Below are 23,708 nucleotides of genomic sequence, written 5' to 3'. Positions count from 1 at the left end.
CACCACGAGTCACCCATCCCCCATGAGGACGAACCAGTCTCCTCTTCCTACGGGTTGGTGCATTTACCATTCTCGTTTTGGCGCGAAAGCCAGGAATTGCCGTCCACCCTGCAGTTTCTTCCAAAAAAGAAAAAATCCTTTTTCAAGTCGCCAGGGTTCAAGTCGCCAGGGTTCGAGACACCATTCTAATCCTGCTGCACACGCGGGGATCACGATGTCTGTGGGATCTGCAGGAAAACTCCTGTACATCATTGACTCCCTTTCAGGACGCCGCTTCCTCTGCGACACTGGCTCCCAGTGCAGTATCCTGCCGGCGTCGAAGCTCGACCTGCAGTCCGGCGGCCAGGGTCCCTCCCTCGAGGCAGCTAACGGCGCAGCCATCCGCACGTTCGGCAAGTGTTGGGTCCAATTAAGTTTCGGCGGCCAGCGTTTTAGATGGGAGTTCATCACTGCAAGGGTTTCGCAGGCCATCTTGGGGCCGGATTTCCTCTGCGCTAATGGTTTCTTAGTCGACGTTCGACACTGCCGGCTCATCAACGCCTCGTCTTTTCATTCGGTACCCTGCCACCGAAGCACTGCAGCGCATGGGTCTGTGGTTTTTGCAGCCCCCGCCACCAATGATTTCTCTCGTCTCCTCAAAGATTTCCCCGAGCTCACCAGGCCTACCTTCTCTGCATCAGTAGCAAGACACGGTGTGACGCACCATATTACTACTACAGGGCCCCCCGTTTACGCAAGAGCACGTAGGTTGGAACCCGGCAAACTTGCAGCGGCCAAGGCAGAGTTTCACATAATGGAACGCCTAGGCATCATCCGACGGTCCAATAGTCCTTGGTCCTCGCCCCTGCACATAGTCCCAAAGCCAGGCGGTGGACGGCGACCATGTGGCGAATACAGGCGCCTGAACGAGGCTACTACCCCGGACAGATATCCAATCCCTCATATACAGGACTTTTCGGCCCACCTGGCGGGGAATTGCATTTTCTCTAAAGTATACCTCGTACACGGCTATCATCAAGTGCCAGTTAATCCTCAAGACGTCCCCAAAACCGCAGTCATCACACCCTTTGGGCTTTTTGAGTTTCTCCGTATGCCGTTTGGGCTACAAAATGCAGCACAGGCTTTCCAATGGCTTATGGATTCCGTCTTTCGAGACCTAACATTCGTCTTCGTCTACTTAAGACGACATCCTCATCGCCAGTACCAGCCACACTGAGCACATCACGCACCTGCGTGCCCTGTTCTCTCGCCTTAGTCAGCATGGCCTAATCATCAACCCGGCCAAGTGCCAGTTTGGTCTGCGCACTATCGACTTCCTGGGCCACAGAATCACCGCAGATGGTGCAGTCCCTCTAGCCTCCAAGGTGGAGGCCGTCGCATCTTCTCCCCTGCCGAAGACCGTGAAGTCCCTCCAGGAATTCTTGGGACTGGTCAACTTTTATCACAGATTCGTTCCCAAGGCAGCCTTGTTGATGCAACCATTGTACGAGGCCATCAGAGGCAGAGCAGGCAAAGATCAGACAGAGTGGACACCTCACATGAACCAAGCCTTTGTTGATACCAAAAATGCCCTGGCTGCAGCAACCATGTTGGCTCACCCCCCCCCCCCCCCCCCCCCACCCCTCCCAGGCGCAACCATCGCCCTCACTACAGACGCCTCTGACTACGCCATCGGGGTGGTACAAGAACAGTGGGTCAATGGGGCTTGGCAACCGCTGGCTTTCTTCAGCCGACAGCGGAGGAAGAATGAACAGAAGTATAGCACCTTCGACAGAGAACTGTTGGCACTCTTCCTGGCCATCCACCATTTCCGCTTCTTCCTGGAAGGACGGCCATTTACGGCTTTTGTTGATCACAAGCCGCTGACCTTCGCGATGGCTAAGACAACAGAACCATGGTCGGCGCGCCAGCAACGCCATCTCCTATGTCTCGCAGTTCACCACCGACATCCAGCATGTCTCCGGGAAGGATAACATGGTGGCGGATTGCCTCGCCCACGCTCAGCTCCACGCAGTACATCTTGGTGTCGACTATGTCAGATTGGCGGAAGACCAGAGGGCGGATCCCGACGTGCAGGCGTACAGCACCACACCTTCCAGTTTGCAAGTGGCTGACGTGCCTTTCCAGTCCGCAGGGACCACACACCTGTGTGACGTTTCCATGGGTGTTCCACGCCCAATCGTCCCGGCCGAATGGCGCAAAAGAATCTTCGACACTATCCACAGGTTGTCGCATCCCGGCATGAGAGCATCTCAGCGGTTAATGGCGAAGAAATTCGTTTGGCAGGGCATGCATCTCGACGTCCGTGACTGGACAAATTCCTGTGTGACCTGCCAGAAAGCCAAAATACGATGCCACATTAAAGCCCCACTCTCCACTTTTCCGGTCCCGGAGCGCCGTTTCGACCATGTACACGTGGACCTCGTTGGCCCTCTTCCTCCTCACTCATTTTCTCACCATAATTGACCGCACTACTAGATGACCAGAGGCGATTCCTTTGGTTGCAACCACGGCAGCGGACATCTCCAGGGCTTTCATCTCGTCATGGGTGGCACGTTTTGGGGTACCGGCTGACAGCTCTTCGGACCGAGGACCTCCGTTCACCTCTGAGCTTTGGAACGCCGTTGCTCAAAGTTTCGGTGCCAAACTTCATCGTACCACCGCCTACCATCCACAGGCGAACGGCCTCTGAAAGGTTTCACAGGTCTCTTAAAGCAGCACTACGTGCCGGTCTTACCGGGCCAGGGTGAATAGACAAGCTTCCTTGGGTGCTCCTAGGTCTTCGCACAGCGCCAAAGGACGACCTGCAATCTTCCTCGGCGGAGCTAGTCTTTGGGCAACCGCTCAGGGTTCCAGGTGATTTTTTTCCCTCCTCACACTGAACCTTGGTCTCCAGCTCAGCAACTCATCAGCCATCAGGAAGCGGCCAAGGACGTCATCCCGGTTCCTATTTCACATCATGACCCGCAACGTTCCCACGTTCCAGGGGACCTCAAGAACGTGGGGTACGTGTTCATCCGGCAGGATGCACACAAAGACCCTCTCAAGCCACCGTACACAGGTCCTTTTCGTGTCATCTCCTCAGGCGATAAGACCTTCATAGTCGATATCGGCGGTAAACGCGACCACATCTCTGTAGACCGGCTGAAACCTGCTCATCTTGACCTCAGCGCACCAGTTGTCACTGCCCAGCCGCCTCGTCGCGGTCGTCCTCCTTCGACTGCCGGTGTCCCACAGTCGACCACCAAGACACCAGGGTCCATTGCACCAAGTCGCCTGCGATCGTCGTCGTCTTCTGCTTCGGCAACGTCATCCCAGCCTCAAACTACGGCTGTTTCATCTTCTACCTCTTCATTCCAGCCACCAGAGTACCGTAGTCGTTCGGACAGGCTTGTCAGACCTCCTTCTCGCCTTACCTTCGCCGTTAAAAGCAATTCTGGGGGGGCGCATGTGGCGGAGCCACCATTGGGCTATGGACATTGTATATAATTCCTTTTTACAGCTCTGTTATATAGTCTGACGATGTACCTTTAAATGTATCTGTTACTGCACTCCGGCTTCATTCCTGTACTCTACGTGATGACGTCAGAGCTCAGAACCCTCTAGCAGTTCCAGACAGTTGGAGAGAGGGTCATAGCTTGGAACCTTCTAGCAGTTCCAGACAGTTGGAGAAAGGCTTCCAAGCAGACCAGACACGTTTCCAGTTCATCCTGTAGTTGTTGACTTTGTTTGCTCATTCAAGTTTATTGTTTTGACTTCGTGAGTCGAACTCCATCTTTTGGTAAGGAACAGAGGTTCCTACAATGTATAGAAATGTTACTCCTAATCTAGGGCACGGGAATAAACCAATTGCGGTGCAAATCTATACTTAATGTAAAAGAAAGAAAGACTTGCATTTATATACTGCGTGTCGCATTTAAAATTTTTACTCCTTCCTCTTTAGGATGATGATGATGAGGCAGATGATGAAGATGACGACGATGGATTTTTCGTCCCTCATGGCTATCTGTCTGAAGGAGAAGGTGCAACTGATGAGGTATGGGTTCACAGTTTGAGACAATGGGATTTGTGGTTAATCGATCACCAAGCTATCGTAACAAAACCTTCTTGGCTACCCGATAGCTCGTGAACAAAGGAACTATTTATGATGTAGTACTAAGCCACGCAGATCAGAATGTCGGCTCATCTGTGCCGAGTTCACTAATGTAAGTTGGACCAGTAGCTGCGTTTAGTGCACCTGGGTTAGGGAAAGGGTAAGCTTGATTGCAGCCAGTGGATAACAGGGAGTGTAGTGGATGCCAGGTGAGGACCAGATTGGGCATGGCTGTGATGCCCTTGTGATCAAATAGCCTGCCAATACTTGCCCTATATAAATTAGCCACTTGGATGAGGTACTGGTGTGTTGCCTGTGGAGCCCCCCTCCACCTGAAGACAGATTTTTTTTTTTTAATTGGGAGATTTGGAGTGCTGCAGGGCAAGTTTCTGCCTGGCATCTCTCTGCCCTGGCTGCGATCAGTGAAAATGACTTGTACCAGCAGATGTATTAGCGTCTCAATGATCCGTTCCATTTAAATGCTGACTCTTCTAAAAGGTGTGGCTATTCAATTTTTGCTTTGTTCAGGAGGGCGAAAATCCTGAAAAACAGAAAATCCGTCAAAGGATGAAGGCAAAAGAATGGGATGAGCTGATGAAAGGGAAGAAATTCCAGGTGCTGCAGCCCACCCTGATTGGATGCTTTTGGGAGAACGGCAGTGAGGTGTTGCACAGCTCGGCCATGAAGATACTTCAGCAGTTTTCAGTCCATCTGTTTGAAAACCAGATGGAAGATGAGCAGCTACAGGAAATGCACAATGGAAAATTAAAAGAAGAACAAAGTAAGAGAACTTTATACAGTGTTTTAAGTCCATCTAGAATTTGGAAGGTGCAGAGAATATTTAACTTTTTTAGTTCAAACTGTATGTGACAATTCTTAAACTTTGATTCCTAAATATTCTTACATTAGCATCTTAAGAAAATATTGTAAGATTAATTGGAGTGCATACTACAATCTATGGGGAAAAATGCCTGTCTTTTTACTAAAGATTATATCTGAAATGTACAGAACCTTATGGAAGCATAGACTGTTTCTATGGCAGATCAGTGTGTTGCTTTTCCAGATGCTCCACGGACTAGTTTTTAATATATTAAAAAAAAACTTCTCTTTTCCTGGAGACTGTTACGTGTAGCTAAACCAGCAGATAAGGCCTTCGCTTAATGGTTTATCCGAAAGACAGCATCTCCAAAAATGTACCACTCCCTCTACTGCACTGAAGTATCAGCCTAGGTTTTCTGCTCATTTAGCTGAATCTGCATCCTTCTGACTTGGGCAACAATGCTCCCGTTTTAGCCAAGCTGACATTTATTGGGGCTGAACTCCCAACTTTGGGGTGTTTGCTTTACACAGAAGATCCAGACTTTTACCCACTGAGAAAATACTTCAAATGTACTTGCATTGTTGCAGCATTGACTCATAACATGTTTAGACCATGTGATCCTTAGTGTCCTGTCTTGCAAGTCACAGTAAAGGATTCAGTGGGTTTTTTTTTGTGCATGTATAATATGAAATGCTCCCTCCGTCCTAAGTATGTGTTTTCTCCTCCTCAGTATTAATAAACCTGCTTCCACTTCTTCATGGAAATGTGAATGGAAGAAAAGCCATAATCAAGGAATTTCAGGAGTGGTACAAACACAAACCTTCTGCAGACATGCTGGCGCTCCCTCCTTCTGATTCTACGAGTCCCCTAGGCTCTGATGCCTCTAGACCTGAGACTCCCACGGTGGATGAGGACTTGACCATTCCGTCCAAGGCAAAATTACAACGGCTTATTTCAGAAAATGGAGTATATGAAAAAAGAATGGCTTTCAGACTGAGGTGCTGGTACGTACATGAAGAGGTGCTGAAAAAGTTTAGGATGGAGAACCTTCCTGTTCCAGGACAGTGGAATTACCTCACCCAAGTCCAATCTACAGCCAAGGAGGAGAGTACCATTGCAGCAGGAAGTGTACAGAATTCTCCCAGTTTGGGGAGGAACACTGGGCAATGCGTAACTGGTTCAGGCAAGAGGAAGTCAGCTGGAAGTATGTCGATCAAAAAGTTCATGCATAAGTTCGTAGATGCTGAAGCAGGTCAGGTGAGATCTTGTCCTTTGAGTCAATTGCATTCAAGTTGTCTGTTGAATGTTGGCCCCTTGTATGCTTTCTGTTCTAAGTAACTTCTTCCCCATCGCTACCACTTTATGGAGAAGATAATGTACATTGCATTCCTATGGCATTCCTGAGGAAAACATTACAAAGTACTTCACATTGAGAACAAAACGGTGGACATAGCAAGCGAAAATGGAGACAGTTAGAGTAGATCAAAGACATAGTTGAAGAGTAGTGTTTTTGAGGAGGACTTTGAAGCTGAGACGGGTGACGAGGTAGTAGCTGAACAAGAACCTGCTAATGTTGAAGTGGGAGATAAAGGGCAAGCTCAGTGTTTGGCAGAGAATAGAGGGAGTGTGTGTGAGGGGAGGGGCCTTAAGATAGGAAGATCGCCACGGTAAGATGGGTGGGGCCACGGAGGGACGCAAGCTAAGATCATTTAAAGTCAACTCACCGGGGTACAGGGAGCCAATGGAGCTTGGAGAGAATCGGGGTGATGGGAGACTGATTTCATCTGGGTTAGAACGTGGGTTGCAGTGTTTTCAGGTTGAACTTTGAGGACAGTTAAGGCTAAGCGACAGATAGTTAAGTGATAGACAAGCTGAAGCTCAATGTTGAATGCACAAACTAGGTTTTCAGCAAGGGAAGCAGGAGTTGAGGAGAGCAGTCTTGATTTGGGTGTTTGGGTTGAAGCCTAGCTCAAGGTTAAGCAATATGTCTCTTCTGTAACTCCTAAGGTGGCAGTCAGCGAGGTTGATGAGGTCAAAGTCAGAGGTACGTAGATGCTGATAGAGCTTTGCCAAAATGAAACCAGAGGATTTTTTTTGTCAGTTGGAGAGTGTTGCAACGGTTTCTGAATCGACAGCAGTGGCAGAAAGGTAGAGCTCGGTGTTGTCCGCATACAAGTAGAAGCTGATCCCTTATTTCCGAAGTCACCCATGGGTAATGTGTAGATGGTGGAGAGGACCAATGGAGCACACTGGAGGTGACTGGACAAAGGAGGAGAAGCCACTGGAGGCATTACGGTGCATGGAAATGTACAGGTATGAACGGAACTAGGAAAGAGCAGTGCGCAGAGGTGAACTGTGGAGGAAACGCTTGAATTTGGAGTGGTGAACGGTGTTGAAGGTCCCGGGGAGAGTGAGGAGGACGAGATAGTCACAGTCATACAGGATATCATCTGATTTTGGTGCAGTATTCGTGTTGGTAGAGGAGCAGAAATTAGATTGGAGGGTCTCAAATTGGGAGAGTAGACCTGTGGCAATTTAAGAGTGAAAAGGAAGATTGAAAATTGGGTGCAAATTGGGGAGTATGGAGCAAGGTAATAATCTTGGAGGTAAGGTAGTGCCAGAGGATAGTGATAGGCTGATAACATTTGCCTGAGAGAGAGAATTTGGATAGTCAGATACTGGAGTGGGAGAGGATGAAGGGAGAAAGTGGTAGGATTCATGGATGGGATGATGGAGAAACTGCAGAGAGAAGAATGGTTGAAGACTTAGTGGGGAGAGGGGAAGCTGAGACTCAGGAGGCAGTGTCACTATGGGTGACCTTGATTTTTGACACAATTCCCTGTGGATACTTGCCAAAACCAGTCTCCACATAATTTATTAGCTGCATGTAGACCTTCAGTTGTGCCTTCTGCCCTGACAGACTGCTCCAAGATATCATTGTTGGAAGACCGCTTCATTAGAAATGGAAGCTGTGACCTTGGACTTGCCCAAGAGCCAATCCAGAGCCCTGAGCAGGCATGCTGCCAGCTGGTATCATGGTTTCCCACTGTTGTGACTTTGGGTTGGTGCTCAGGCCAGTCCAGAGTCCTGGGGAACGATTTTGCCAGCCCTGGGGAGGTGGGACTACTGGGAAAATGGCAGAATCTTGGGTGGGGGGGGGGGGTGGGGACCCATTCCGCCTCCGCGCCATCTTCCCAGGAGGCGGGTACCTGACCTGCACCGGGTCCCGTTCCCTGGAGGCGGGAAGGGGATTACAGCCACTTAACTGCCTGTTAACAGGCAGTTAAGAGGATTATCCCCATTTTTCCAGCAGAGGTGCGGGCTTCCCGACGTCGGGAAACCCTGCCAGCGTTGGTGAGGCGAGCAGTGGGTCTACGGAGGTCGGAGGGGTCCAAAAGTGCGCTCTAGAGGTGAGTGATGGGTGCAAGTGTGGAGAGATAAGTGTGAGGTGAGTGAAAAGTGTTAGAAAAAGTTAACTTACCTTTGTTTCTTCCTGCAGGCTTCAATCGGTGGGGATCCAGAGGCTCCAGCATCTCAATGGCAGAGATGACCGAATGGCTGCTGCATTCTCCAATGCAACAGCCATCTGCTTTCTGCTCAGGAAATAGGGTTGGTGAGTCTTGAGTACAAGAACTCACCAAACAACAGAGAATGTCAGTGTTTGACTGCTTCTCAAACGATGACAATTCATCTGTCAAAAATTTTTGATAGATGAAATGTCATACGCTGACGTTCTCTGTCACCGGCTTCCCCTTAATTGGCCTGCTGAACCCACTGGGTGGGCTCAAGGTCAGTCAAGGGAAAATAGTGTGGGTTGGCCACAAGTTGATGGAGGCGGTACTAAAACCCAACGAGCAGCAGTCTCTCCTCCAACGAGCCACACGAGTTCCTCATTGGTGACGTCTTGGTGTAGTCTAGCAGGAAGTGTCTACTGAGGATTAAAAATGGTGGGGAAGTTTCTGCTTTGGGGAATCGGTGACACTGTTGCACTTTTTTTACACACACACCACGCCCCCCCCCCCCCCCCCCTCCGAGTTTCTGCTCAAATCTATTTGCATGTTGCTGAACCAGTGCAATCGGGCAGCGTTTTAAAACTCAAATTGCTTTTTAAAATATTCCTTGATATATTGGATGCAGTTTGATTAATACAGCTGAAAATGGGTTTATCACAAAAAATAAGCATTTTTAATCCGTGTCAATCCAGCATCTGAGTAACCCAATGTTAAATTACTGAAAATTACTATTAAAAAAATATAAAGAACCATATTGGTGTACAGTCGTCAGTTTCTTAGTAAATTTAAAAAATATATACTCAAAAGCTTTTAAAACGTGCCTATTGGTGTCATTGCTCCCAAAAGAACACTTTTTTAATTTTCAGAGCCTCCTCGAAGGCCTACAAATGAGTGCAATTGGAGAAATGGTGATTAGTTCATCCTGGGGGCTTGGCCAGTTTTGTGCTGGGAGACTGGCTTCCAGCACTATGTTCTTTAAACTAGCGCAAAAGATCGCAAAAGCTAGAGTTGCACTGAATGTAATTTGTGCTTAAAATTCCGTGATCTTTTGCAACAGTTACGCCGCTTATGGCTGAATTACACTGAAAAAACCCAGCGCAGCAGAGCAGAAACTCCAGGCCATATCAAATTTAGATTTCTTTTTTCTAAAATGAAGGTATACTCCTGGATGTTGCTTACCCTTGAAGGGATATAGAGAAAGTATTGCAGTAACTACATTTGTGAACTTTGTACTGATCAAATTGGGTGACATTTTGCTGTGGAATGGAACACTTTTTTTTCCATTTCTGGTGTTTCCCAGGATAAGTGCAGGGTGGTTCAATACAGGATAAAGCCTCAAATGTTCCTCAGCCCCAACTTCAGATCGGCACCTGTGTGACATTATCCAAGTTCCCACACTGGCCATCCTTTGTCTTTTCTGAGGGATTGCCAATTGAGCAGTTTTGTGTTGTGGATCTGTGCCCATCAGGAGCTGCATTAAGACTGTCCAGACTCTCCACTTACATCCCATAGGTGTCTCGATGGCAGCTGTTTCACCAGCTGCATTTGCTAGGGTTTGTAACTGAGAGCCTGCAGTGAAAACTTGTAGTATCTTGACATGAAGATGGAAAGTTTCAATTTAATTGAAAGAGCTGGCTTCTGTGTCCGCATTCCAGCTTATTATCACTAAACTATTGATCTGTCTCAAAATCTGAGCAAACAACTTCAAAAAACAATGTTAAACTATTGCTACTAAGTGAGAGATCAGTTTAAATTACTATTTATTTATGGAGTTTCTACTTGAGGGTTAGAGAATAAATGGACTGCAACTGTTTAAAAACACTTAATGTTATTGTTATACCAAAGCATTTTATATAGTAAGTTGTGCAGTTTATTAAATCATGATTTGAACCGAGAGAAAGTAAACTTGTGCTGCCATCCTATCGGGACTTTCCCCAATTTAGAAACTATCCCTTCCCACCCTATGTGGTAGCTGAGCTGTTTTTCCATCATTTGTACTAGTTGATAGTTGAAGCAAAGAAAAGCTGCTTATATTCCTGAGCTGATTTTTCAGTGGAGGGATGGTGCCTTTTTTTGCTCCAGCATCTTCTCCATTGTCAATGAAGCACTGTGGAGACCCACAATAGGGGAAACTATTGTTGCTTCGAGGGTTAAAACTGGAGGACTTGGGCTAGTGGCACCTGGTATCATTAACATGTCTGAGAACGCGAGTGCATTGATGGAACAGGCATGAAGAGCTGTGGGCCAGCTGCCTGGTCAAATGCATGATCCAACTTCATAAGTGGCACCTTCACAGGGGAATGGTGTATGGATGACCAGTGTCCATAGGGAAACTTTAACAACAGAATAATGTCATCTGCCTTAAACACCAGATCCTACTACTATGCCAGAAGTACTTTCCCACCCAAGTTTCCATGGTGATGCTCCAGGAAAGAGAAGGGGTGATTAATGCCTATTGTGTAAAACATGGCTTATGGAACAATTCTTAAAATGTTAACCACTGGGCAAGGCTTTCCACTAAGTGTAGAATGGGTGTTTAAAATTACACTCTTATCAACAAGTGTTTGCCAGTGGTTTGATCTCGTGTTAGCCAAATAGTGATGTACGTTGGTGGCCCAGCTTAATTTTCTTTCCTCCTTGCCATGATCTGGTTAGAAGAGCTCATTTTAAGGCTTGCTTTGTGGCCACAACAGCTTTTCTCTGGTTCCTGTGAAGCCTCACTTTTGCCAAGTGTTAAGCATACAGTGGAGATGATCTTTTGAAAGAACAGATTAACCTTGCGATGCACTTCTGGTTTCTAGGCTGAAACTACAGAGACGGATGGTTTTCAGGCGGATACAGAAGAGGATGATGATGCAGATTGTGTAATCGTTGAAGTACAGATGGACAAGGCTGTTCCAATCAAAAAAGGTACACGCTTCCTCAATGTGCCAATAAATTGCTGCATTAACTATATGGGGGAAAATGGCAAGAGACCTGAGCCTTTGAGTTTTGGGCAGACTTGCATGCATTGTGTTAAATTCTATCTTGTGTCCCTATGTTGTTCCTATTATCTAGCTGTTCTCATTCCCAGTTGGAGCAATAGATTCTTTAAGGTATTTCCTCTCTTGCAGTTGGCTTACCTGCTTTTTGTTTTTGTAGCCAGTGTCAATACCTTCTGTTTTTAGTGAGCTTCCACGCTTGTTTGCTGCCAAGCCCAGTGTTGACTATTTTATCTACGTGTTTTTTCAATTAAGACAAAGTTGGTCTTTGGCACTTGGCTTCAAACATCCGTAGATTGTGCCTTATTTGCCCTCCCAGTTATAGATGGTCACTGATGGCTGCTTTTCTACCTGAGATTTTGTGTGTGAAGACTGCTGGTTTCTAAAAGAGCTCAGTGTAATGATTTAAATACTGATGGGTGATCTGAGGACATAATTGTTTCCTCCACATACCAGGAACAAACCTGGATTTGTTTGAGATTTTATAGATACTTTTGGTATAAATGTTGGGTAACCTTCATTGATAGATGTTCAGATGTCACCTTAAGGTAATATAGAGTCATAACGGCACAGAAGGAGGCCATTCGGCCCATCGAGCCCGTGCTGGCTCTCTGGAGCGATCCAGTCAGTCCCATTCCCCTGCTCTGTCCCTGTAGCCCTGCAAGTTTATTTCCCTCAAGTGCCTATCCAGTCTCCCCATAAACATTGAGTGTCTCCGCTTCCACCACTTCCGTCAGCAGCAAGTTCCACTTCCTCACCATTCACTGCGTAAAAAATATTTTCCTCACATCCCCCCTGTATCTCTTGCCCAAAACCTTAAATCTGTGTCCCCTAGTCCTTGTACCATCAACTAGTGGGAACAGCCTTTCCCCGTCTAGCCTATCCAAACCGTCATAATCTTGTACACCTCTATCAAATCACCCCTCAACCTTTACTCTAATAGAAACATAGAAGATAGGAGCAGGAGTAGGCCATTCGGGCTCTCGAGCCTGCTCCGCCATTCAATGCAATCATGGCTGATCATCCAGATTCGGTACCCTGTCCCTGCTTTCTCCCCATACCCCTTGATCCCTTTAGCCTTAAGAAATATATCCAAATCCTTCTTGAATATATTTAATGAATTGGCCTCTACTACCTTCTATGGTAGAGAATTCCACAGGTTCACCACTCTCTGGGTGAAGAAATTCCTCCTCATCTCTGTCCTAAATGGCTTACCCCCTTATCCTTAGACTGTGACCCCTGGTTCTGGACTTCCCGATCATCGGGAACATCCTTCCTGCATCTAGTCTGTCCAGTCCTGTCAGAATTTTATAAGCTTCAATGAGATCTCATTCTTCTAAACTCCAGCGAGTATAAGCCCAATCGACCCAATCGCTCCTCATACGTCATTCCTGCCATCCCAGGTATCAGTCTGGTGAATCTTCGCTGAACTCCTTCCATGGCAAGAACATCCTTCCTCACAAGGCGACCAAAACTGCACACCATACTCGAGGTGTGGCCTCACCGAGGTCCTGTACAACTGCAGCAAGACATCCTTGTTCCTGTAATCAAACCCTCTCGCTACGAAGGCCAACATACCATTTGCCGCCTTAACCGCCTGCTGCACCTGGTCAGTGACTGGTGCACAAGGACACCCAGGTCTCGTTGCACTTCCCCTTCTCCCAATCTATTGCCATTCAGATAATAATCTGCCTTCCTGTTTTTGACACCAAAGTGGATAACCTCACACTTATCCACGTTATATTGCATCTGCCATGCTTCTGCCCAATCACCCAACCTGTCCAAATCATCCTGGAGTTTCTCGGCATCCTCCTCACAGCACACACGCCCACCCAGCTGTGTGTCGTCTGCAAACTTGGAGATATTACATCTAGTTCCCTTGTCTAGATCATTAATATATATTGTGAATAGCTGGGGTCCAAGGACCGATTCCTGCGGTACCCCACTAGTCACTGCCTGCCACTTGGAAAAAGACCCGTTTATTCCAACTCTTTGCTTCCTGTCTGCCAACCAGTTCTCTATCCAAGTCAATACCTTGCCCCAATCCCATGTGCCTTAACTTTACACGCTAATCTCTTATGCGGGACCTTATCGAAAGCCTTCTGAAAGTCCAAATACACCACATCCACTGGTTCTCCCTTATTATTTTACCAGTTACATCCTCAAAAAATTCCAGTAGATTAGTCAAGCACGATTTACCCTTTGTAGATCTATGTTGACTTTGTCTGATCCTGTCACTGTTTTCCAAGTGCTCTGCTATTGCATCTTTTATAATGGACTCTAGCATTTTCCTGGCCACTTACTCTCATATATTCTATTTTCCCCTTCTTAATTAATCCCTTTGTCCTCCTATGTTGAATCCTAAACTGCTCCCAATCCTCAGATTTTTATGCTATCCCTAATTTCCCTTGTTAGCCACGGTTGTCATTTTTTTTGTTTTATTTTTATGCCAAACTGGGATGAACAAATTCTGTAGTTCATCCATGCGGTCTTTGAATGTTTGCCATTGCCTATCCATCGTCAAGCCTTTGAGTGCCATTCCCCAATCAATCCTACCCAACTCGCGCCTCAGACCATCGTAGTTTCCTTTATTTAAATTCAGGACCCTAGTCAGTCAACTACTTCATTCTCCATCTTAATGAAGAATTCGATCATATGATCGCTCCGACCCAAGGGGCCTCGTACAACACGATTGCTAATTAATCCTTTCTCATTACATAATATCCAGTCTAAGATGGCCTGATCCCTGGTTGGTTCCTCGATATATTGGTCCAGGAAACCATCCCGTAAACACTCCAGGAATTCCTCCTCCACCGTATTGTTACTAATTTGGTTAGCTCAATCTATATGTAGATTAAAGTCACCCATGATGACTGCTGTGCCCTTATTGCACGCTTCTCTAATTTCCCTTTTTAATGCCATCCCCAACCTCCACATGACTGTTTGTTTGGAGGTCTATATAGGTCTATATACCACTCCCACTAAAGTTAACTGCCCCTTGGTATTTCTCAGTTCTACCCATACAGATTCCACATCATCAGAGCTAATATCCTTCCTTACAGTTGTGTTAATCCCTTCTTTAACCAGCAATGCTACCCCGCCTATCTTTCCTGAATATTGAATACCCCTGGATGTTGAGTTCCCAGCCTTGGCCACCCTGGAGCCATGTTTCCGTAATCCCAATCAAATCATATTCGTTTACCTCTATTTGCGCAGCTAATTCATCCACCTTATCATGAATGCTCCTCGCATTAAGACACAAAGGCTTCAGGCTTGTTTTTTTTTAACACTCTTGGACCTATTGGAATTATTATTTACTGTGGCCACGTTTGATTTAAACCGTTGATTTCTCTGACTGCCACTTTTGTTTTTCTCCTTCCTATCTTTTGCTTTTATCCTTGTTTCCCTTTCCTCTGTCTCCCTGCTCAGGTTCCCAACCCCTTGCCATTTTAGTTTAAACCCTCCCCAGGAGCACTAGCAAACACTCCCCCTAGGACATCGGTCCCGGCCCTGCCCAGGTGCAAACTGTCCGGTTTGTACTGGTCCCACCTCCCCCAGAACCGGTTCCAATGTCCCAGGAATTTGAATCCCTCCCCCTTGCACCATTCCTCTAGCCACGTATTCATCTGAAATATCCTTCTATTTCTACATGTGGCACTGGTAGCAATCCTAAGATTACTACCTTTTTTGAGGTCCTATTTTTTAATTTACCTCCTAGCTCCCTATATTCAGCTTTTAGGACCTCATCCCGAATTTTACCTATATCGTTGGTACCTATATGCACCACGACAACTGGCTGTTCACCCTCCCCTTCCAAAATGTTCTGCAGCCGCTCTGAGACATCCTTGACCCTTGCACCAGGGAGGCAACACCCCATCCTGGAGTCTCGTTTGTGGCTGCAGAAACGCCTATCTATTCCCCTTACAATAGAATTCCCTATTACTATAACTCTACCCCTCTTTTTCCTCCCGTCCTGTGCAGCAGAGCCACCTCTGGTGCCAGGAAGTTGGCTGCTGCTGCCTTCCTCTGATGAGCCATCCCCCTCAACAGTATTCAAAGTGGTATATCTGTTTGAGAGGGGGATGTCCACAAGGGACCCCTGCACTACCTGCCTGCACCTACTACTCTGTCTGTTGGTCACCCCTTCCATTTCTGCCTGTCCAACCTTTGCCTGCGGTGTGACCAACTGCTTAAACGTGATATCCACGACGTCCTCAGCATTGCGAATGGTCCAGTATGTATCCAATCGCAGCTCCAGCGCCGCAATGCGGTCTGCCAGTAGCTTCAGCTGGACGCACACATGGTTGTCAGGGACACAGGAAGTGTCCCTGAGTTCCCACATAGCGCAGGAGGAGCATACCACGGGGTTGGGCTCTCCAACCATGACTTACCCTTTAATTAATTGATATTAAATTTAATCAAATCAATCCCACCAATTACACTACAGTTATTAAATGATATATTTAAGGGCCCTGGTTTACCAACAGTCCCCTACACCACAGAGACCTTAAAAACTATAAACACAGAGTTAAAGTTTAGAAAGAGAAATACTCACCAACCAATCACTTACCTGCTTTCTGGTGACGTCACACTTTGATTACTTTTTACTTCTCTCCCTCCCTAGAGATTAGTAAATGTACCTGGTCCTCGCCGCTGCTTTTAAACCTCGCCACCGCTCAGCCGCCTCGTCTCTAGCTGCTCTGAGGTCTACCTGGTCCTCGCCGCTGCTCGTGAAAACAAACCCAGCTTCTCCAACTTGTCCTTGTAACTAAGATCCCCCATCCCCGGAACCATTCTGGTAAATCTCCTCTGCACCCTATCGAGGGCCTTCACATCCTTCCTAAAGTGTGGTGACCAGAACTGGACACAATACTCCAGTTGTGGCCTAACCAGCACTTTATAAACATAGAAGATAGGAGCAGAAGCAGGCCCCTCGAGCCTGCTCCGCCATTCAATAAGATCATAGCTGATCATCCAAATTCAGTACCCTGTTCCTGCCTTCTCTCCATATCCCTTGATCCCTTTAGCCTTAGGAAATATATCCAACTCCTTCTTGAATATATTTAATGAATTGGCCTCTACTGCCTTCTTTGGCAGAGAATTCCACAGGTTCACCACTCTCTGGGTGAAGAAATTCCTCCTCATCTCTGTCCTAAATGGCTTACCCCTTATCCTTGGACTGTGACCCCTGGTTCTGGACTCCCCCGACATTCGGGAACATCCTTCCAGCATCTAGTCTGTCTAGTCCTGTTAGAATTTTATAAGTTTCGATGAGATCCCCTCTCATTCTTCTAAACTCCAGCGAGTATAAGCCCAATCGACCCAATCTCTCCTCGTACGTCATTCCTGCCGTCCCAGGTATCAGCCTGGTGAATCTTCGCTGCACTCCTTCCATGGCAAGAACATCCTTCCTCAGATAAGGCGACCAAAACTGCACACACTACTCAAGGTGTGGTCTCACCAAGGCCCTGTACAACTGCAGCAAGACATCCTTGTTCCTGTACTCAAACCCTCTCGCTACGAAGGCCAACATACCATTCGCCTTCTTAACTGCCTGCTGCACCTGCATGCTTACTTTCAGCGACTTCCCCCTTCTCCCAATCTATTGCCATTCAGATAATAATCTGCCTTCCTGTTTGACACCAAAGTGGATAACCTCGCATTTATCCACGTTATATTGCATCTGCCATGCTTCTGCCCATGCTTCTGCCCAATCACCCAACCTGTCCAAATCATACTGGAGTTTCTCGGCATCCTCCTCACAGCACACACACCCACCCAGCTTTGTGTCGTCTGCAGACTTGGAGATATTACATCTAGTTCCCTCGTCCAGATCATTAATATATACAGGAAACTTTGTGCTATCCGGAGATGAGCTATCCGGCAATCTGGAGCCACCGGCAAAAATCAGCAGCAGTTTTTTATTCTTTGTTTTTTTTTTGCTTTGTTTGAACAGTCAAGCTGTGCAAGGTCTGCAGCTATAGCAACAGCTTCAGCTACAGAGCTTGCAGGCCACACCCGAGTGTTTAGAAGCTGTTGCTAAGCAACAGTGTTTGTTGTCAAATGAGATAAGAATCTCCGTATCTCTCAACATTAACTCTGGAGAGTACGGCAGTTTTGAGGCAACGGCAGCAGCTCGGTCCCGTGGGTGCCGGATAGCACAAAGTTTCCTGCATTGTGAATAGCTGGGGTCCAAGGACCGATCCCTGTGGTACCCCACTAGTCACTGCCTGCCACTCGGAAAAAGACCTGTTTATTCCAACTCTTTGCTTTCTGTCTGCCAACCAGTTCTCTATCCAAGTCAATACCTTGCCCCCAATCCCATGTGCCTTAATTTTACACGCTAATCTCTTATGCGGGACCTTATCGAAAGCCTTTTGAAAATCCAAATACACCACATCCACTGGTTCTCCCTTATCTATTTTACCAGTTACATCCTCAAAAAATTCCAGTAGATTAGTCGAGCACAATTTACCTTTTGTAAATCCATGTTGACTTTGTCTGATCCGGTCACTTTTTTCCAAGTGCTCTGCTATTACATCCTTTATAATGGACTCTAGCATTTTCACCACTACCGATATCCAGCTTACCGGTCTGTAATTCCCCGTTTTCTCTCTACCACCCTTTTTGAACAGTGGGGTAACAATAGCTACCCGCCAATCCATGGGTACTGTTCCAGAGTCTTATCGAATTTTGGAAGATGACCAGCATGCATCTACTATTTCTAGGGCCACTTCCTTAAGTACCCTAGGATGTAGATTATCAGGCCCTGGGGATTTATCGGCCCTCAATCCCATCAATTTCCCTAACACCATTTCCCTACAAATACTGATTTCTATCAGTTCCTCCCTTTCATTAGACCCTATGTTCCCTGACATCTTAGGGAGGTTATTTGTGTCCTCCTTTGTCAAGACAGAACCAGAGTATGTATTTAATTGGTCTGTCATTTCTTTGTTCCCCATTATAAATTCCCCTGATTCTGACTGCAAGGGACCTACGTTTGACTTCACCAATCTTTTTCTCTTCACATATCTATAAAAGCTTTTACAGTCAGTTTTTATGTTCCCTGCAAGCTTACTCTCACATTCTATTTTCCCCCTCTTAATTAATCCCTTTGTTGGATCCTAAACTGCTCCCAATCCTCAGGTTTGCTGCTTTTTCTGGCCAATTTAAACGTCCTCTCCTTGGATCTTATGCTATCCCTAATTTCCCTTGTTAGCCACGGTTGAGTCACCTTTTTTGTTTTATTTTTATGCTAAACTGGGATGAACAAATTCTGTAGTTCATCCATGCGATCTTTGAATGTTTGCCATTGCCCATCCACCGTCAAGCCTTTGAGTGACATTCCCCAATCAATCCTACCCAACTCGCACCTCATACCATCGTGGTCTCCTTTATTTAAATTCAGGACCCTAGTCTCTGAGTCAACTATTTCACTCTCCATCTTAATGAAGAATTCGATCATATGATCGCTCTGACCCAAGGGGCCTTGCACAACAAGATTGCTAATTAATACTTTTTCATTACATGATATCCAGTCTAAGATGGCCTGATCTCTAGTTGGTTCCTCGACATATTGGTCCAGGAAGCCATCCCGTATACACTCCAGGAATTTCTCCTCCACAGTATTGTTACTAATTTGGTTAGCCCAATCTATATGTAGATTAAAGTCACCCATGATAACTGCTGTGCCCTTATTGCATGCGTCTCTAATTTCCTGTTTAATGCCATCCCCGACCTCCACATTACTGTCTGGAGGTCTATATACTACTCCCACTAACGTTTTCTACCCCTTGGTATTTCTCAGTTCTACTCATACAGATTCCACATCATCAGAGCTAATATCTTTCCTTTCGCTTGTGTTAATCCCCCTCTTTAACCAGCAATGCTACCCCACCTCCTTTTCCTTTTTGCGTATCTTTCTTGAATATTGAATACCCCTGGATGTTGAGTTCCCAGCCTTGGCCACCCTGGAGCCATGTTTCCGTAATCCCAATCATATCATATTTGTTTACCTCTGTATTTGCGCAGCTAATTCATCCACCTTATTACGAATGCTCCTCGCATTAAGACACAAAGCCTTCAGGCTTGTGTTTTTTTAACGCTCTTAGATCTTTTAGAATTATTATTTAATGTGGCCATGTTTGATTTAAACCGTTGATTTCTCTGACTGCCACTTTTGTTTTTCTCCTTCCTATCTTTTGCTTTTATCCTTGTTTCCCTTTCCTCTGTCCCCCTGCTCAGGTTCCCAACCCCCTGCCATTTTAGTTTAAACCCTCCCCCAGAGCACTAGCAAACACTCCCCCTAGGACATCGGTCCTGGCCTGCCCAGGTGCAAACCGTCCGGTTTGAACTGGTCCCACCTCCCCCAGAACCGGTTCCAATGTCCCAGGAATTTGAATCCCTCCCCCTTGCACCATTCCTCTAGCCACGTATTCATCTGAAATATCCTTCTATTTCTACTCTGACTAGCACGTGGCACTGGTAGCAATCCTGAGATTACTACCTTTTTGAGGTCCTATTTATTAATTTACCTCCTAGCTCCCTATATTGAGCTTTTAGGACCTCATCCTGGTTTTTACCTATATCATTGATACCTATATGCACCACGACAACTGGCTGTTAACCCTCCCCTTCCAAAATGTTCTGCAGCCGCTCAGACATCCTTGACCCTTGCACCAGGGAGGCAACACACCATCCTGGAGTCTTGTTTGCGGCCGCAGAAACGTCTATCTATTCCCACAATAGAATTCCCTATTACTATAGCTCTCCCCCTCTTTTTTCTCCCGTCCTGTGCAGCAGAACCACCCCTGGTGCCAGGAAGTTGGCGGCTGCTGCTGCCTTCCCCTGGTAAGCCATCTCTTTCCTCCCCCCCCCCCCCCCCCCCCCCCAAAATCAGTATCCAAAGCGGTATATCTGTTTGAGAGGGGGATGGCCACAGGGGACCCCTGCACTACCTGCCTGTGCCTATTACTCTGCCTGTTGGTCACCCGTTCCCTTTCTGCCTGTGCCACCTTTATCTGCGGTGTGACCAACTGATTAAACGTGCTATTCACGACGTCCTCAGCATCGCGAATGGTCCAGTATGTATCCAATCGCTGCTCCAGCGCCGCAATGCGGTCTGCCAGTAGCTGCAGTTGGATACAGTTCCTGCACACATTGTTGTCAGGGACACAGGAAGTGTGTGTCCCTTAGTTCCCACATAGCGCAGGAGGAGCATACCACGGCACTGGGCTGTCCTGCCATGACTTGCCCTTTAATTAATTGAAATTAAATTAAACAAATCAATCCCACCAATTACACTACAGATAAATGACATATTTAAGGGCCCTGGTTTACCAACAGTCCCCGCTACACCACAGAGACCTTAGAAAGTATAAATCACAGAGTTAAAGTTTAAAAAGGAAATACTCACCAACCAATCACTTACCTGCTTTCTGGTGATGTCACACTTCCATTACTTTTGACTTCTCTCCCTCTGAGATTGGAGAGTCGTAAACCTACCTGAGTCTCTGGGGCCTTTTATAGCCTCGCCGCTTGCGTTTCCTGCCGCTGCCGGGAAGGTTCAGCATAACTTCTCTACTTTTGTACTCAATACCTCTGTTTATGAAGCCCAAGATCCCATATGCTTTGCTAACCACTCTCTCTATGTCCTGTCACCTTCAGGGACCTATGCACATTAACTCCCAGGTCACTCTGTCCCTGCACACTCTTTAAAACTGTGCCATTAAGTGTATATTGCCTCCCCCGTTCCTTCTGCCAAATGCATCACCTCACACTTCTCTGTATTAAATTCCATCTGCCACTTGTCTGTCCATTCTGCTAGCCTTTCTATGTCCTCCTGCAGTCGATTGGTATCATTCTCACTGTTTGCCACTCCCCCAAGTTTGGTGTCATCGGCAAATTTAGAAATTCTACTCTTCCAATATCCAGGTCATATCACAAAAAGCAGTGGCCCCAGCACTGACCCTTGGGGAACACCACTGTCTACCATCCTCCAGTCTGAAAAACAGCCATTTACCACAACTCGCTGTTTTCTATCGTTAAGCCAATTCCTTATCCAAGCTGCCACTGACCCTCCTATTCCATGAGCCTCAAAATTGTTAACCAGCCTTCTATGTGATACTTTGTCAAACGCCATCCTAAAATCCATGTAGACAACATCCATTGCCTTCCCTTCATCAGTCCCCCTGTTACTTCGTCAAAAAATTCAATTAGATTAGTCAAACATGATCTGCCTTTTACAAATCCGTGTTGACTCTCCTTAATTAGCTTAAACTTCTCCAAGTGCCTGTTTATTTTTTCCTTGATTATTGTTTCTAAAACTTTACCCACCACTGATGTTAAACTGACCAGCCTGTAGTTACTAGGATTGTTCTTGCACCTTTTCTTGAACAATGGTGTCACATTTGCCACTTTCCAATCCTCGGGCACCTCCCCAATTCCCTTTGCAATCTGGGATGCAAGCCATCTGGACCAGGCGACTTATCCACTCTAACCATACCCAGCCTTTCTAGTACATCCTGCCTATCAAATTTCACCCCTTCCATTGCTTCTACCTTTTCCACTTCTACTGATATTTTGTCAGCATCCACCTCCTTAGTAACAACATACTCATTGAGCATTCTAGCCTTGCCCTGCGCCTCTAAGCATATATCACCTTCTTTGTTCCTAATGGGCCCCTACCCGCTTACTGTTTACATGCTGGTAGAAGATTTTTCGGTTCCCTTTTTATATTAACCACCATTCTACTCTCATTGCCAATCTTACTTTCCTCTTCACTTCCCCTCTCAACTTATTCTATTTGGTCTGATTCTCCCTTGAAGAATTCACCTGACATGCATCGTACACCCTTTTTGTTTCATCTTCTCTATCTCCCTCGTCATCCAAGGAGCCCTTGCTTTGGTTTTCTTACCCTTCCCTCTTGTTGGAATGTACCTAGCCTGTACTTGGAACATCTCCTTAAAGATCACCCATTGTTCCGTTAGTTTTTCCTGTCAGTCTTTGGTTCCATTTTACCCTGGCTAGATCCTTTCGCATCCCATTGAAGTTAGCCCTATTCCAGTTTAGAAGTTCCACTCTAGATTGTTCTTTGCTCCTCTCCATTGCTAATCTAAATCTTATTATACAATGATCTCTTGTTACCCAAGTGTTCTCCTCCCACAGACACTTGGTCGACCTGGCCCACCTCATTCCCCAGCTCCAGATCCAGCAATGCCTCCTTCCTAGTTGGGCCAAGAACATACTGGTCAAGGAAATTCTCTTGAACACATTTCAGAAATTCCTCCCCCTCCTTTCTCTTTACCCTGGCATTGTCCCAATCGATATTTGGGTAATTAAAGTCCCCCAATATCACCACTCTATAGCTCTTGCATATCTCTGCGATTTCCATGCAGATTTGCTCCTCTACCTCCCTCTCACTATATCTACGAAACAACCATGGGAATTTACATGGCTTCTAGTTACTAATGAGATGTTGTTTCTCTTTTTTCACCCACCTGCCTCCAAACCCTCAGTGAGTAAGGAAGAATCTGCAGATTCATGCTCTGCATTGGTCAGGAGTGAGGAGCAGCCCACCAAGTCTCGCTCTGCATTGGTCAGGAGTGAGGAGCAGCCCACCAAGTCTCGCTCTGCATTGGTCACGAGTGAGGAGCAGCCCACCAAGTCTCGCTCTGCATTGGTCACGAGTGAGGAGCAGCCCACCAAGTCTCGCTCTGCATTGGTCACGAGTGAGGAGCAGCCCACCAAGTCTCGCTCTGGATTGGTCAGTAGTGAGGCACAGCCTGCAGAGTTGTGTTGTGATTTGGCTGCTGGTGATGCTCAGTCTACAGAGCTAAGCTCTGAACTGGCTGCTGATGAGATGATGGAAATTGAACCCTGTGAAAATGCTGCTGTCAACCCACCCAACAGTACCTGAATTGATTTAAGATATATATACTAATAGCTGTATGTATGTAGGGTGCTTTTTTAGAAACTTTTAAGAACATTTTTCTGTATCACTTCATAAACTTGGACTTAAAATACTTGAAGTTCTGTAAAAAAAAAAAAAAAAAAATAATAAAATGGCACTTCTCCAACAAAATATTGTAATTTGATAATTGAAGAAATTGGCTGATCACAATATAATTAAAATCATTGGCATTAATAAACTCATTCGGTTACTATGTACAGTATGAAATGTCTGCTTGTATAATGACATTTTACAGACTTAAAACCTTACTGTCCTTGCTTCACTTTGTTTTGAATATATCTGGTAATGCACTACAGATTATTTGTTGAATGTGGATGTTTTAGAGACAGAA

The 23,708-nt window shown here is 46.2% G+C and overlaps 1 protein-coding gene across 5 annotated transcripts in view; it reads left to right on the top strand.

The window, feature by feature from the left end:
- chaf1a (chromatin assembly factor 1, subunit A (p150)) overlaps positions 1 to 23,488 on the top strand; it is a 75,689-nt gene extending 52,201 nt beyond the window's left edge. For all 5 annotated transcript variants that reach the window (XM_086004894.1, XM_086004892.1, XM_086004893.1 and 2 more), the window contains 5 exons: positions 3,944 to 4,036; positions 4,622 to 4,874; positions 5,644 to 6,170; positions 11,227 to 11,335; positions 22,923 to 23,488. In XM_086004894.1, coding sequence (XP_085861020.1) covers positions 3,944 to 4,036; positions 4,622 to 4,874; positions 5,644 to 6,170; positions 11,227 to 11,335; positions 22,923 to 23,323 — 1,383 coding nt within the window. In that variant the 3' untranslated portion in view covers positions 23,324 to 23,488. The remainder of the gene's footprint in view (positions 1 to 3,943; positions 4,037 to 4,621; positions 4,875 to 5,643; positions 6,171 to 11,226; positions 11,336 to 22,922) is intronic.
- Positions 23,489 to 23,708: the final 220 nt, after the last annotated feature.

The sequence above is a fragment of the Somniosus microcephalus genome, chromosome 13 (assembly GCF_052327205.1).
Source record: "Somniosus microcephalus isolate GS21.2 chromosome 13, FLI_Smic_1.0, whole genome shotgun sequence".
NCBI classification, from domain to species: Eukaryota; Metazoa; Chordata; class Chondrichthyes; order Squaliformes; family Somniosidae; genus Somniosus; species Somniosus microcephalus.
Note: the sequence above shows the minus strand (reverse complement) of the source record. Positions and strands in the feature narration are given on the sequence as shown.